At 46.5% G+C, this 15,054-nt stretch overlaps 1 protein-coding gene across 2 annotated transcripts; it reads right to left on the reverse strand.

Annotated features, from left to right (window-relative positions):
* Window positions 1–894: 894 nt before the first annotated feature.
* otud5a (OTU deubiquitinase 5a) lies at window positions 895–12,613 on the reverse strand. Of its 2 annotated transcripts, none has more exons than XM_080470496.1 (9): window positions 11,752–12,613; window positions 8,932–9,022; window positions 7,235–7,299; window positions 6,958–7,114; window positions 6,727–6,875; window positions 3,956–4,141; window positions 2,989–3,193; window positions 2,785–2,856; window positions 895–2,430 (listed from the first exon to the last, which is right to left on the reverse strand). In XM_080470496.1, the coding sequence occupies exons 1-9, from the start codon at window positions 12,337–12,339 to the stop codon at window positions 2,297–2,299; spliced, it is 1,647 nt and encodes a 548-aa protein (XP_080326622.1). In that variant the 5' UTR covers window positions 12,340–12,613; the 3' UTR covers window positions 895–2,296. The 2 variants fall into 2 exon arrangements, with proteins under 2 accessions (XP_080326622.1, XP_080326621.1); XM_080470495.1 differs by having other exon boundaries at window positions 8,932–9,025.
* Window positions 12,614–15,054: the final 2,441 nt, after the last annotated feature.

Consider the following 15,054-nt stretch of genomic DNA (forward strand, 5'->3'; position numbering starts at 1 on the left):
TGTGTGTGTGTGTTTACAACTAAAACAGAAGTAAATAAAACATCGAAGCAGTACTTTTTTTCATGACAGTGAACTGAAACTATTAGTTTTCTATTAGGACGATTAGTTCTCCATGCTAAATATACAATATCGGCTGAGCATTTTCACACAAAACTCGAAAATGATCTCATAAACAGAAATAAAAATGTATAAATCGAAAGTTTAAAAACAGCGAGGATTGTTACTTCAATAGTCAAATAACTATAACTTTATAGATATATGTCTCTTCGGTTGAATCTAAATGTTAAACAGTAAATCTGAGTGGTATTAAATGATTCTGCCTCAGCAGAGAATATAAGACGAGGCGTTCCACAGGGATTGATTTCGGAGCCTCAAGTTTTCTGACCAAGTTAGAAGATTATATAAAGTAGTTGAAAGTTTAAAATCAGCTTTAGACCGTAACTGGAAAAATCCAAGAGGCTGTAACTTAATGATTATTCTCCTTCTATAGGCAAACATTTGTTTCTTTTAAACAACTCTAAAAATATTTTTAAATTATATTTCGAAGTTTGGGATTTTTCAGTGTAATCTTTTTTTATCATATTGTCTGCAGCAAAAAGCCCAACAAGCGACAAAGATGTGTAAAGGTATGTGTTAAATGATTTACACCTCAGTAACAGATGAGATGTGGCGTTCCACAGGGATTCAGTCTGGGATCCCAAACGTTCTGACTTTCTGAGTCGGAGGCTTGTTCAAATGAGCTGAGAACCGAGTGTATATTAAAAACAAGTTTAAAACCAGCAGGGCTTTTATTTTCTTTGTATTCAAACTTATATGATAATTTTCTTGAAATGAAAAGTCTTGTAAGACGAAGTCACGCAGTGATAATAAAGAAAACCAACAGAAACATTCTTTCAGAAACATTTTCCTCTTTTTATTCCAAGAAAAAAAAAAAAAGGTTTTTTTCATCCCAAACGAGAAAATAAAATAAAACAAACTTATATTATTAATAATAACAACAAGAATCAATCATTAAGAGGATAAGTATGACAATTCTCTAGTTTTTCAGTTTTTTTTTTTTTTGTGGCTTTATCTCTATGATGATATTGGTCGTGATCAATTAAACATGCAGCTAAATAAGTCCGATGATGATGATGATGATGAAGGTGGTGACAGAGGAAGAGGAGGAGGAGGAAGACAAAGAGGAGGAGGGAGGGAGGACACGAAACTGGCGGCAACCATGGAAACTAAGAGCGTTGACACAACATGGCCACCAGAGGAAGGAAGGGGAGGAAATGTTTGGCTGTTGGCGGCTGATAAGCGAGCTGGAGAAAAGAAAGTGGAAGTGATAGCTCGCCCGCTAGCGTCACCCAAACACAGACGGGCTGTCGTTAGCATAGTTGTCCAGTCGGGAGTTTCCGGCTACAAACGGCGGCCAGAAGGAGCTAGCTTCAGAACAGAGTAAGACTTCAGGTTTGGAAGTACAAAGAAGTTTTTTCCAGTTCTGAATCTCATGAGGACAAAAAAAAGAAAAAAAAAAAAAAGAAAAGCTATTAGCAAACATTGACTTTGCTTCGTAGCACGAGAGACGCTTAGAATCTAAGTCACATCTGGCACACATGATGGCAGCCAGAAAAAAAAATAAAAATCCATCAGGCTAGCTTTGTGGGGCAGCTGAGTCAGCAAATAATGCTAACGTGGCATACGGGATGTTGTGTTGGTTAGTTCTGGACAACGGCGGTTATACGAGTAAAATAAGTTAACAGTCGGCTAACAGTTTAGCCTTCTTCTAGGATGGATTAGCGCGACAGCTGCTAACGGGTAAAAAAGAAGCACAGTCCTAACCTTAAAACATGATAAGACTTGAGGTGATGGCTCACTCGTTGGACAGCATGCTAACAGAGCCTCCAGCGGGGCGGACCGGTTACCTTCCACCTGATTAGCATCCTTCATTGAAAACAATGGCCCCGCTAGCCGCAGAGCTAACGGTCCCATTCTGACAAAACGAAAAAAAGGTTCAAAAATATTGAGAGCTGCCCGGAGGGAAACAGAATGTACATGTGATCCCGGATGAGCGTTAAGACAAAGCTCAGTCTGAGCGGTGAGGAAGAAGAGGAGGAAGAGGAGGAGGTGATGAGCTGATGAAGAACAGAAACATAAAAACAAGTGTGCATTTTTGTCGGGAGTTTTATCTTTTCCCTGGTCGATATCCTTCTGTGGATCAGACGTGAGGAGGAGAGAGGAGGAGAGAGGAGGGGTGAGGGCTGGGGAGTGTGTATGTGTGTGTGTGTGTGTGCAGGTGTGTATGTGTTGGCTATCAGCTGCTGTCGGGTGACGGTTCCCTCTCTCGGTGCATGGTGGCGCTCTGGTGTTTCATGCTGTCCAGGTATTCCTGCTGAGAGACGGCCAGCACCGAGGCCAAGATCTCATCGTCCTCCCAGTCCGTCAGGCCTGAAACACACACACACACACACACACACACACACACACACACACACACACACACACACACACACACACACACACACACACACACACACACACACACACACACACACACACACACACACACACACACACACACACACACACACACACACACACACACACACACACACACCAAGATAAATGCTAAAAGTCTAGGAAATGTTTAAAAAAGAAAGATCTTCTAACAAACATGAATTTAGTGGTTTGACATGTCCAACAATGCTGCTGCCATACACGGTTTGTGTCTGTGTGTCTGTGTGTGTGTGTGTGTGTGTGTGTGTGTGTGTGTGTGTGTGTGTGTGTGTGTGTGTGTCTCACCAAACGCTGTTGGGGACATCTCCTGCATGATGGCTCTGTACTCCAAATGATGGCGACTCTGATTACTGGGACCTACAAACACATTCAATAAGTTCAGTATTCACGACAGAGCTGGACCTCACAAAGTTAGTAAAACTCTGTGTGTGTGTGTGTGTGTGTGTGTGTGTGTGTGTGTGTGTGTGTGTGTGTGTGTGTGTGTCTTACCTGGTGCGCAGGGCGAAGGCGGTTTGCTCAGGATGAGGGCGGCTCCCGCGGGGGAGGGGGGCTTGTTGTTGGTCGAGGGGGCGCTTGTGAGGTCGGAGTGGGAGGGGTCAGAGTCACGTTGCCGCGGCGACCGAGCGCTCCAGTCGTCGAGGCCGCTGGAAGCCGCCGCCGTGGCCGAGCTGCAGGTGGCGCTGGCCTTCCGGGGCTGAGAGGGGAGGTCAGAAACATGTTACTTCCTTTCTAAGATAACCAGCTTCAGACCGGTTTGAAGCCGGTTCAGACCGGTTTGAAGCCGGTTCAGACCGGTTTGAAGCCGGTTCAGACCGGTTTGAAGCCGGTTCAGACCGGTTTGAAGCCGGTTCAGCTCAGTATAAACCCCCTGTCAGACATTGTAAACTGATTTCAGACCAATCGTAATTGTGTTCAGTCTGGTTCCAAAGTGTTTTGAAATGGTTTTTAAACTAAATTCATGACTTTAAACTGTTTGCTGCTGTCAAGCTTGTTCTAAGCCGTCTTCAACTGGTTTCAATCAACTTTAAAAGAATTTCAAACAGGTTCAAACTGATTTCCGACTGGTTTAAAATAAAGTGAGACTGACTTTAACTAATTTAAACTGTATCAAGCTGGGTTAAATACGTTTTATGCCTGATTTACTGTAAAATGTTTTTCAAACTGTTTTCTACATTAAAACCAATCAAATCAAAACGTGACGTTTTTGGGAATTCGGAGAAGCTAATATGACGTCACTGTACATCAGCGGTTATCAAATGTTTCTACAAACAGAAGCTGACACACTCAAACTGAACACTGGTCCTGTCGTAGAACATAACCACCTCCTCACCTCCTCAGGGATCGTTACTGATACGAGTCTTAGTGTAGAAGAAATGTGAGCAACGGAGTTCAAAAGGATTAAATCAGTTGTTGAAGGACAGAATCATTGTGAAAGTGGAGCAGCTGTTCCTCCGACCTGTCGGGCCTGTTTCTCCTGGTCCTGCAGCCACTGCAGGTACGACTCGCGGGCCACCTGCTCCTCGATGGCCTCGTTGGTCGCCTCCCAGTCCGTCGCCCTCTTCTTGTCCTCCAACATCTGCTGCTCGATCCATGACTCCTCTGACGTCTTGATGGCCGACTTCATCAGCGACTGGTCGGCGTACTGTGAGGAGGAAACCGTTTTAAAGAGACGGGAAGAGGAGAGTGGCTCATGGTGGTGGCGATTGGACGGTTGGACGGAGGTGTGGTGGGTCGTGTCATGGCGATTGGACGGTTGGACGGAGGTGTGGTGGGTCGTGTCATGGCGATTGGACGGTTGGACGGAGGTGTGGTGGGTCGTGTCATGGCGATTGGACGGAGGTGTGGTGGGTCGTGTCATGGCGATTGGACGGACGTGTGGTGGGTCGTGTCATGGCGATTGGACGGAGGTGTGGTGGGTCGTGTCATGGCGATTGGACGGAGGTGTGGCGGGTCGTGTCATGGCGATTGGACGGTTGGACGGAGGTGTGGTGGGTCGTGTCATGGCGATTGGACGGAGGTGTGGCGGGTCGTGTCATGGCGATTGGACGGAGGTGTGGCGGGTCGTGTCATGGCGATTGGACGGAGGTGTGGTGGGTCGTGTCATGGCGATTGGACGGACGTGTGGTGGGTCGTGTCATGGCGATTGGACGGAGGTGTGGCGGGTCGTGTCATGGCGATTGGACGGTTGGACGGAGGTGTGGCGGGTCGTGTCATGGCGATTGGACGGAGGTGTGGCGGGTCGTGTCATGGCGATTGGACGGAGGTGTGGTGGGTCGTGTCATGGCGATTGGACGGAGGTGTGGTGGGTCGTGTCATGGCGATTGGACGGACGTGTGGTGGGTCGTGTCATGGCGATTGGACGGAGGTGTGGTGGGTCGTGTCATGGCGATTGGACGGACGTGTGGTGGGTCGTGTCATGGCGATTGGACGGAGGTGTGGCGGGTCGTGTCATGGCGATTGGACGGTTGGACGGAGGTGTGGCGGGTCGTGTCATGGCGATTGGACGGTTGGACGGAGGTGTGGCGGGTCGTGTCATGGCGATTGGACGGAGGTGTGGTGGGTCGTGTCATGGCGATTGGACGGAGGTGTGGTGGGTCGTGTCATGGCGATTGGACGGTTGGACGGAGGTGTGGCGGGTCGTGAATTGGCGATTGGACGGAGGTGTGGCGGGTCGTGTCATGGCGATTGGACGGAGGTGTGGTGGGTCGTGTCATGGCGATTGGACGGTTGGACGGAGGTGTGGTGGGTCGTGTCATGGCGATTGGACGGAGGTGTGGTGGGTCGTGTCATGGCGATTGGACGGTTGGACGGAGGTGTGGCGGGTCGTGTATTGGCGATTGGACGGAGGTGTGGCGGGTCATGTCATGGCGATTGGACGGTTGGACGGAGGTGTGGCGGGTCGTGTCATGGCGATTGGACGGAGGTGTGGCAGGTCGTGTCATGGCGATTGGACGGAGGTGTGGCGGGTCGTGTCATGGCGATTGGACGGAGGTGTGGTGGGTCGTGTCATGGCGATTGGACGGTTGGACGGAGGTGTGGTGGGTCGTGTCATGGCGATTGGACGGTTGGACGGAGGTGTGGTGGGTCGTGTCATGGCGATTGGACGGTTGGACGGAGGTGTGGTGGGTCGTGTCATGGCGATTGGACGGACGTGTGGTGGGTCGTGTCATGGCGATTGGACGGACGTGTGGTGGGTCGTGTCATGGCGATTGGACGGTTGGACGGAGGTGTGGCGGGTCGTGTCATGGCGATTGGACGGTTGGACGGAGGTGTGGCGGGTCGTGTCATGGCGATTGGACGGAGGTGTGGTGGGTCGTGTCATGGCGATTGGACGGAGGTGTGGTGGGTCGTGTATTGGCGATTGGACGGAGGTGTGGCGGGTCGTGTCATGGCGATTGGACGGAGGTGTGGCAGGTCGTGTCATGGCGATTGGACGGAGGTGTGGCGGGTCGTGTCATGGCGATTGGACGGAGGTGTGGTGGGTCGTGTCATGGCGATTGGACGGTTGGACGGAGGTGTGGTGGGTCGTGTCATGGCGATTGGACGGTTGGACGGAGGTGTGGTGGGTCGTGTCATGGCGATTGGACGGTTGGACGGAGGTGTGGTGGGTCGTGTCATGGCGATTGGACGGACGTGTGGTGGGTCGTGTCATGGCGATTGGACGGACGTGTGGTGGGTCGTGTCATGGCGATTGGACGGAGGTGTGGCGGGTCGTGTCATGGCGATTGGACGGTTGGACGGAGGTGTGGCGGGTCGTGTCATGGCGATTGGACGGAGGTGTGGTGGGTCGTGTCATGGCGATTGGACGGAGGTGTGGTGGGTCGTGTATTGGCGATTGGACGGAGGTGTGGCGGGTCATGTCATGGCGATTGGACGGTTGGACGGAGGTGTGGTGGGTCGTGTCATGGCGATTGGACGGAGGTGTGGCGGGTCGTGTCATGGCGATTGGACGGAGGTGTGGCGGGTCGTGTCATGGCGATTGGACGGAGGTGTGGTGGGTCGTGTCATGGCGATTGGACGGAGGTGTGGCAGGTCGTGTCATGGCGATTGGACAGTGTGTGACGGGTCGTGTCATGGCGATTGGACGGACGTGTGGCAGGTCGTGTCATGGCGATTGGACGGAGGTGTGGCGGGTCGTGTCATGGCGATTGGACGGAGGTGTGGCGGGTCGTGTCATGGCGATTGGACGGAGGTGTGGCAGGTCACATCATGTACGTGTCTTCCTACCCCGGGTTTGAAGGCAGGCAGGCCCAGGCCGACCCCGATGGTGGCCTTGTTGGGGTTGACCACAGAGTTGTAGTGGATGTTGCGGTGGTAGCTCACTCTGATCGGCTCGTCGTTGTTCTGGTGGATGCCGTGGAACGTGTTGATTGGCTCTGGGGGAGGAGGAGACCGCTGTGATGCGATTGGTTGGGGTGGGGGTGGAGGCATGGGCTGTGATTGGACGGAGAGACTCACCTGTACTGTACTGGTACACCTCCACGGGTCTGTTATACATCTCGGCCATGGCCTGCATCTCAATGTGGTTACCATGGCAATTGTTTTTCCTCTTTCGGTTGATGTATGTGGTGAAATCTTCTGTCACGTAGTTCGAGAAGTAGTCTGCGTTCTTCATCTGAAGGAGGAGAACAAACAGGGTGAGGAGATACAGACACTCTGTCAGGCGGCCATGGTGAAGATGGAGGAGGATGGAGGAGGAAGATCCAGGAGGAAGACGTAGAATTCAGTGACTCACCAGGTAATCCATACAGTGCTTACGGACCACTTCATGCATGTCCTGATCTCCGTACACCTGGTCAGCTGAGAGAGACACACACACACACACACTTCAATCAGAACACTTATGACTGATCCAAACAGAGGCAACGCATGCACACACACACTTCCTGTACGGCTGTAAATGGGGACATGGGTTACCATGGCAATCCTCACAAACCAAGAACCACTCCTTTTCTTTCTTAACTGATTGTGTGCGCGCACGTGAGTGTGTGTGTGTGTGTGTGTGTGTGTGTGTGTGTGTGTGTGTGTGTGTGTGTGTGTGTGTGTGTGTGTGTGTGTGTGTGTGTGTGTGTGTGTGTGTGTGTGTGTGTCCTCTTTAAAGAATCACAGGAGATTCCTTCAGTTGCGTCCGCCTCATGTTTCGGATAACAGCTATTATGTAGCAGCAGTTATGTCAGAGTGTGTGTGTGTGTGTGTGTGTGTGTGTGTGTGTGTGTGTGTGTGTGTGTGTGTGTGTGTGTGTGTGTGTGTGTGTGTGTGTGTGTGTGTGTGTGTGTGTGTGTGTGTCCTGTAAACAAACACCTGTCTTCCTGTTGCATATTAAGTAAATGACGCGTCTCAGCGTGTTTACGAAGCAGCAGCTGATCTGTATTTTTTTTACTGGTTTTTGCTCAGATGAGGATTTCATGTCGGCTGGTTTCACGATGGTCTGCGATCAAACTCAATCAAACCACCGTAGTTGCTTTGTCCAATACCGCCACGGTGACTGACTGGTAGATTGCATGCGCTTCAAAAAAACAAGTATCTGATGTAAAAATGATCTGTCCTCCGCTGACCCCGAGGCGCCATTAAATTCACTGACTTGTTGCGTCACTCTCTTACTGTGGACAGATGCTATGTGACGTCACATGTCAGCAGTACAGTGGGTTTTGCAGTGTTTGCCGCTTACGATGTTAAAATTAAAAAAAATAAATAAAAAGTGAAGGTATCACGTAAAAACACGCCACAGAAGCCAGATTTTGTGTTCCTACTGTAATTTAACTGAACAAAATAGTAAAACGTGTAATATCATTTGAATCTTTTAATTTGATTGATGTTAACTGGACCAATCAGGACGTGAGCACACTATTGAAATAACGTGTGGGAACTTTTACTAGGGCCACGTGTGTCTGAGTACTCCGAGTATTCAGTGGTACAGACACTACAGTGTGTTTCCTGTCATCAACTAACGTCTCAAGGCCTTCCCATGCGCTCCGCAAGGCGCAGTGACGTCAAAATGGTCTTGGGTGCACACAGACCCCTCTGCGGTCGACTGCTCATGCTCAAGAGCTACTGGGCGATTGTGTGAGGAGATCCTCCGTCTCCCCGGCTGAACAATCACAATTTAAAAGCAAATAAAGAGCCAGAGGCTCAGAACTCCTGAAGTGAAACATAAACTACTTTAGGAAAGGTGGAGAACGCCGGGCAGCAGAATTGGAGATAGTTTCAGGATCGTTACGTTACATTATGGAACGTTAAGGAAGGGAACCCAGAGTGGAGAATGGATGCAATCATGTGCGCCCCAGCGGCCTGCGCACAGCCTACAGAAGCACCTTGCAGAGAGCATGGGAAGGCCTATAGACTCTATAGACACCTGCTGGTCTCAAGAGGAACTACAAGGGGTTCACTTAATGTGTGTGTGTGTAGGTGTGTGTGTCAGTGATAAGGACTCACCTACGGCTCTGAACAGACATGCTCCGTCCTCCTTCATCTTCTTAATGACAAATCCTTTTTTGTCTCTCAGAGCTTTTTCAAACCAGTGCTCCTGCTGGACGCACACAGACACACACAAACACAGACACACACACACACACACACAGACACACACACAGACACACACAGAGTTAGAGCCATTCAGAGTCTTGATATGTTCTGAAAGATGTTTGTGTTCTTGTGTTGCTAACCCTGACCTGTCCCGTCATACAGTACCACTTTGTACCACAAGGTGGAGGAATGAGGTCATACAGTGAAGGAGGCATTAACACTACAACTGTAGAAGATGTCAGAAGCTCCAAACTGTGGAGGACAGGTCAGGTACTGCAGGGACTCACTGCCGCCACCTAGTGCACCGAGCTGGAATCACTTCAATCTGACAGACGAAGTGAAACCACGATAAACCTTTGTTTCATCTGAAATCATTTCTCAAATTAATAGAAAGCCGTCAGTAACGGCTAATACAACAAAAGCAAGTCGGTAACTAGTAAAAAACCACCCAGTAACCAGTCATCAACCACTCAAAAATAACCAGCCAGTAACGGGTCAAAAAGCAACCATAAGTCAGTCAATGAGAGGTTAAAAAAAAAAATACTTGAAGCCAGTCAGTAACTTGCCAGAAAAAAAACTAAACTAAAACAGAAGTAGCACACACCAGTCAGAAACAACGTTAATAAACACCCTTGAAACAGCCAGTAATTAATGAAATAACACATTTAAACCCATCAGGAACTAGCTAAAAAATAAAATGCATCAGTAGCCTGTTCAATAATAATGACAACCGAAACCAGTCTGTAACTAGTCAAACAAAACCCTTCAGCCAGTCACTAACTAATGAAACAAAGTTTTCACCAGCTGGCAGCTAGTCAATAAACCAGTAAATCAATATTTCAATACCCTACCTAAAACAAATCTATTCAAAAGTAACATAAAACAATCAGTAACTCGTCAAATAACTAAACCATTTACTAGTAAAACGAAGCATCCTCAAACCAGTCGGTAACTAGTTAAGCAACCTTTAAACAAATATTCAAAAGAAAACCATAACGCAAATTCGCAAATATTTTATTTTTTTTTTTTTATAAAATTCAACTCAGCAAAAACTTTCTCAAAACCACACAAACAACCAGCAAATAGTAAAAACAACTGAAACAGTCAGCAGCCATTTCTAAACAAACCTTAACCCTGACATAAGGTGTGAGAGTTGGACAAAGTATTTTTATGTTTATGAGCAAAACTGCACACATTTGAGAATTTATGACAAAATCATCACAACACACTCAAACGTTTTTCCGAACTCGCTCACGTGGGTGTGATGAGACACTTTACTACATTTTAAAGATAAAACCAGGTCAAAGTAAAGAGTCAAAATGCAGCAGTGTTTGTGTGATTAGGAGAAGTTTAAAGCAGAAGTCGTCGTCTCTGGAGAGCAACACCTATTTCACTGTACAGAGCAGCTGTTCAACCAGGTCCGTCATTACCCGTGTGTGGTTAGTGTGTGAGAAAAGAACAACACATCGGTAACACCAAGAAATTATTAATTAGATGTGTCAATTAAAATTGGAATTAAATTTAGAAATGTATCATTAATTCATTAAAATACCAAATTTATGTAAAAAAAAACTATTACTTCACTATTTAATTATATCATGATCCGGTGTTGCTTTATGAAAAAAAAAATTTCTGTTAAAGTCAGTGGGCGGGGCTAACGCTGATCACGTGGAACCCTTTGCTTAGGGAGTTTCTAAACATGGCGGCTCCGTTACCAGAGGATCTGCAGGAACTTTGTCGGGAGTCGGTGAGCAACGCTTTAGAGTGTGAAACATGTTTCACCACTGAGGCGTTTAACTCAAACTAGTCACACAGTCAGTCAGTCAGTCGTGGTAGTCCCAGGTTGTCCAAATCTCCTGATGCCAGATCTTTATAAATAAACTTGGATGTGTTTGTCCGTCACAGAACTCTGCAGATTTTAACCTGCTAGTTACTCGGTTTAGAGCCGGTCAGTCAAACTTTACTGACCTGACGGTTAAAATTCTCTCTACCTGTTCACAAAATGTCTGCAGTTACTTTAATACACTTTTACCTTTGGTTCAGAGGTTCTATTTTTCGGGGTCCTCTGTTTATCTTACAGTAACATTTGATCTCAATGAGCTGCACCAGAATCTGGGTTTGATCCCAGCGGGTCGCCCACTGAGCCACACACAGCAATGACTACTAAAGTATAAATGGAGTGTATTTGTGTACCTTGGTCAGTAGTACTGAATGATGTGGAGGGAACCCACCACATCTTCATGACTACTTTCATTTCAGGGAGTTTTGGCCTGTAACAGTTAAATTTCTTAAACTGGATCATTATTGGTACTTTTTTTTTTTTTATCTTCATTTGTATTTCCTGGCCACCGAAACAGATTCCCTCTCATTAGATGTCAGCATCTTTGAATATCGTTCATTTTAATAAAGTTTATTTACTTCACACTTGTCAGGTGAGTGATTGGTCCGCTGTTGCCATGGTAACCTGAGCGTTAATGAGTCCAGGTCTCGATATAAACTGATTTTATTGGAAAGATAATTCAGTGTAAACACGTTTACTTTCCTGTTTAAACGTGGTAACGTATTAAACGTCACCTTCATTAAACCCTCCGACAGAAAACGTGTTCTGTAGGTGTTTCAAAGCGCAGCATTTCAGTGTTTTTCTACAGGTCAAACCTCCACACAGCCCGACATCCCTCCGTGTAGCCACATTAGCATCAACGGGGCTAACTAGCCTCGTTAGCTCCGTACCTGCTCCACGGTCGCCGGGTCCATCGACTGCAGGCGGGCCGCGTTTTCGTACTCGTCCTCGCTGTTGTTCCCGGCTCCCTCCTCCGTGTCCTGACTGGAGCCCACTCCGCCCGGTCCGGTGACCCCGGGCTGGCCGCCCCCGGCCAGGGCTGCTACCACCCCACCGGAGCAGGTGCCCGCCTGCCGCCGCCTCTTGCTCAAACCGGGCCCCGAACAGCAGCTTCCGATGCCTCCGCCGCAGCCGACCACACCGGCCGACACCACGAGCTCCCCCCGGGACCCGGCCACCATCCCGCCGCTGCTGTCCCGCCCGTCAACGGGCCCGACAGGGGACACGGAACCGACGGGCGGCGGAGAGGCCTGCTGCGGCCGGGAGCTCGCCTCGATGCTCCGCCTGTCGTCCCTGGCAGAGGGCGGAGCGGACTGATAGGACCACGGCGGAGGGGAAGCCCTCGGTCGAGCTCCGGCCCTCCCCGAGTGCGGGTGTGGGTGTTGGTGCGGGTCGGACCCGCTGCGACGGTCGCTGTCATCGGCGTGGTCCGAGACGCCGACCCCGGAGCTAGGCTTCTTCTTCGGGAGAATCGTCATGGTGGAGCGAGGGAGGCAGGGAGGGGGTCAGCGGGTGACGAGTCCTCCCTTTTCTCGATCAAATGTTCGGTTGTGTGCGCCCTCCGGCCCGGCCGTTCGTCTCTATTCACCGAGCTAAGGCTCTTACCGAAGCGAAGCGAGGCGCTGGAGCGGCGGCGCGGCGTCTTTTCGACGGTTTGACGGCGAAAAACAAGAATCGGCTCCGTGTTTCTCCTCCAGCGGCTCCGCTCACAAAACATCAACACAGCCTGACGGCGGCGTCACTTCCCGGGGCGTCTGACGTCACCGCGCACGCCACGACGCCACTCCACGATTACGTCAGAAACAGAAAAACCCAGTATTTACCGATTATTATTATTATTATTATTATTATTATTATTATTATTATTATTATTATTATTATTATTATTATTATTGTTGTTGTTGTTGTTGTTGTTGTTGTTGTCGTCGTCGTCGTCGTCGTCGTCGTCGTTGTTGTTGTTTTTAATGTTATTATTATTATTCATAATTTTTCTTAAGTAGTCCTGCACTGTTGGGACCACAGACACAAAAAGCACATCAAAAGTGGATTGGAGAGGTTAGCCGAATGCACATCATGGAGGAGATTGCAGGGGGAATTTTCTAATTATTGTGCCTGCCTCTTTAAGAGGTGTTAGTTTTAAAAAAAAAAGAAGAAATTCTACCTTTTTTATGCGGGAATATGTTGCTGTGACTTTTCTTAATGATTTAGATGGCTGTTTCTGAATAAATGTCCAGAAAAACTGTGAAAAAATATCCCATACAAATTGGATGGGAGAGGTTCCTCATGGAGGAGAGGCAGGCACACAAAATGTCCTCTGGAATTTTCTATTCTTATTCCTATTCCTATTCTTATTCCTATTCTTATTCCTATTCCTATTCCTATTCTTATTCCTATTCCTATTCTTATTCTTATTCTTATTCTTATTCCTATTCCTATTCCTATTCCTATTCCTATTCTTATTCTTGTTCTTATCAAAAGCCGAACAATAATAAAAAAACATCGGGGGGTATTTTTCATTTAATTTTAGACCGAATTTTAAAAAACCTACTTTTTATAATCACACATTCAACCTAACATGTAGTTTATTGTCACTAAAATCTTTGTTTTATGATCATATCTGAAAGAAAAAAATTTGAAAACTTAAAAAACCATATCTTCAGTTTGTTTGTTGTTTGTTGTTTGTTGTTTGTTGTTGGTTGGTTGGTTGGTTGGTTGGTTGGTCAGTTAGTTCATTTATTTTTGTTCTTTTATTTTGGTTTCATTAGTAAAATGTAACATTTTTATTATTTCTGAATATTGCATTTAATGATGAAAACCATTCATTTCGTTAAAGTTTTCAAAGCTTTTGTTTGCTTGTTGTTGTTTTATTCAAACGTGACGTCATTGTATTAGCTGAAACTAAATACTGAAAACAAAAGGAACTATAAAGTTTTTACAGGCTTTTTTCTTCCTTCACCGTGTTGTTGCCTAGCAACGGGAGGAGAGGGCTGAGGCAGGGATGGAGAACAAAGAGGCTTCAATCGCGCGCAAACAAACACACACACACACACACTGTCTGTTTGGCGCCTCCGTGTGGACAACATGGGATATTGCAGTTAGACTGTTGAAGCGGTGGAGGAGTTCATATTTGTCATACGTTTGTTTTTCTTCGTTTTGAGTTGTTTTTATCACTTTATAAGCACATCAAATGGAATATCCCCTAAAAACTGTCAAGAACGTCATAATTTCAGAAATTTCTCATGTAATGAAACCCACAATGTAATAACCTTCCAATAGTGTAATAGTGTAAAATAATGTCACACTACATAAATACTGCTGCATTTCTTGGAAATAAAAGTCTTTTTGCTTGTAAAAAATATGTATATTGGATAATATATTTATTTATTGAGGAAATTCTGCAACACTCAATCATAGCTGTATAAAATCTTAATGCATAACCTTTTAATATATGTATAAAATAGCCACTGTGGCTCAAAACTCTATAAAATGTAAACAGAACAAAAGAAGCAAAAGGGTAAAAAATGTTCTTATGAAACGTAAATGTGATATATTTAGTTGAAACTGTGCAGATTTCTAAACCACATTCTCGTTGTAAAGGTTAAACATGTTTTGTGGCTCGAGGCAATATTTTTATTTAGAGAAAAAGTGGCAGAAACGTCTCTTTTGGTCATAGAGGTTGTGAGTCCTGCTCTGAGCTGGACTCAATCAGTCGTTTGATTCGGTGTGTTTGTTTTAAATCATCTTATCAGAGTCTGCAAATGTTGATATGTGTGTGTCTGTGTTTGTTTGTGTGATGCAACATTTAAAAAGTAGCTTTTAAAATGGATTACTGATATTAAATAAAAGTATTAAGAAATATGCACATATTGTTCCAAATAAGATAAAAAAAAAAAAAGACCAAAAGTTCCAACTTGTTCTGAAAGATAAAGGAAAAAAATCCCCAAATATGATGCGAAATGTTGAAGCTTAGAAAGAATAAAGACACGAGAAGTTGTGGAGTGACAAAGTGTATTAAGATCATCTTCCTCACACACACACACACACACACACACACACACACTCACACACACACACTCACACTCACACACACACTCATACGAACACACACGCACACGCACTTTTAGTTACAATTGGTGCTCAGTGTCGATTAAATAATATGAACAATAACAATATAAGCAACTCTTCAAATATAG

The sequence above is a fragment of the Lipophrys pholis genome, assembly GCF_963383615.2.
Source record: "Lipophrys pholis genome assembly, chromosome: 8".
NCBI lineage: Eukaryota > Metazoa > Chordata > Actinopteri > Blenniiformes > Blenniidae > Lipophrys > Lipophrys pholis.

Bases quoted from the DNA above. Each gene is read 5' to 3' on its own strand.
- otud5a (XM_080470495.1), bottom strand. From the start codon at position 12,339: ATGACGATTCTCCCGAAGAAGAAGCCTAGCTCCGGGGTCGGCGTCTCG. The intron at 9,026-11,751 runs GTACGGAGCTAA...GTGTGCGTCCAG, and splicing joins ACCCGGCGACCGTGGAGCAG to CAGGAGCACTGGTTTGAAAA. The intron at 2,857-2,988 runs GTAAGACACACA...ATGTGTTTGTAG, and splicing joins GCCTTCGCCCTGCGCACCAG to GTCCCAGTAATCAGAGTCGC.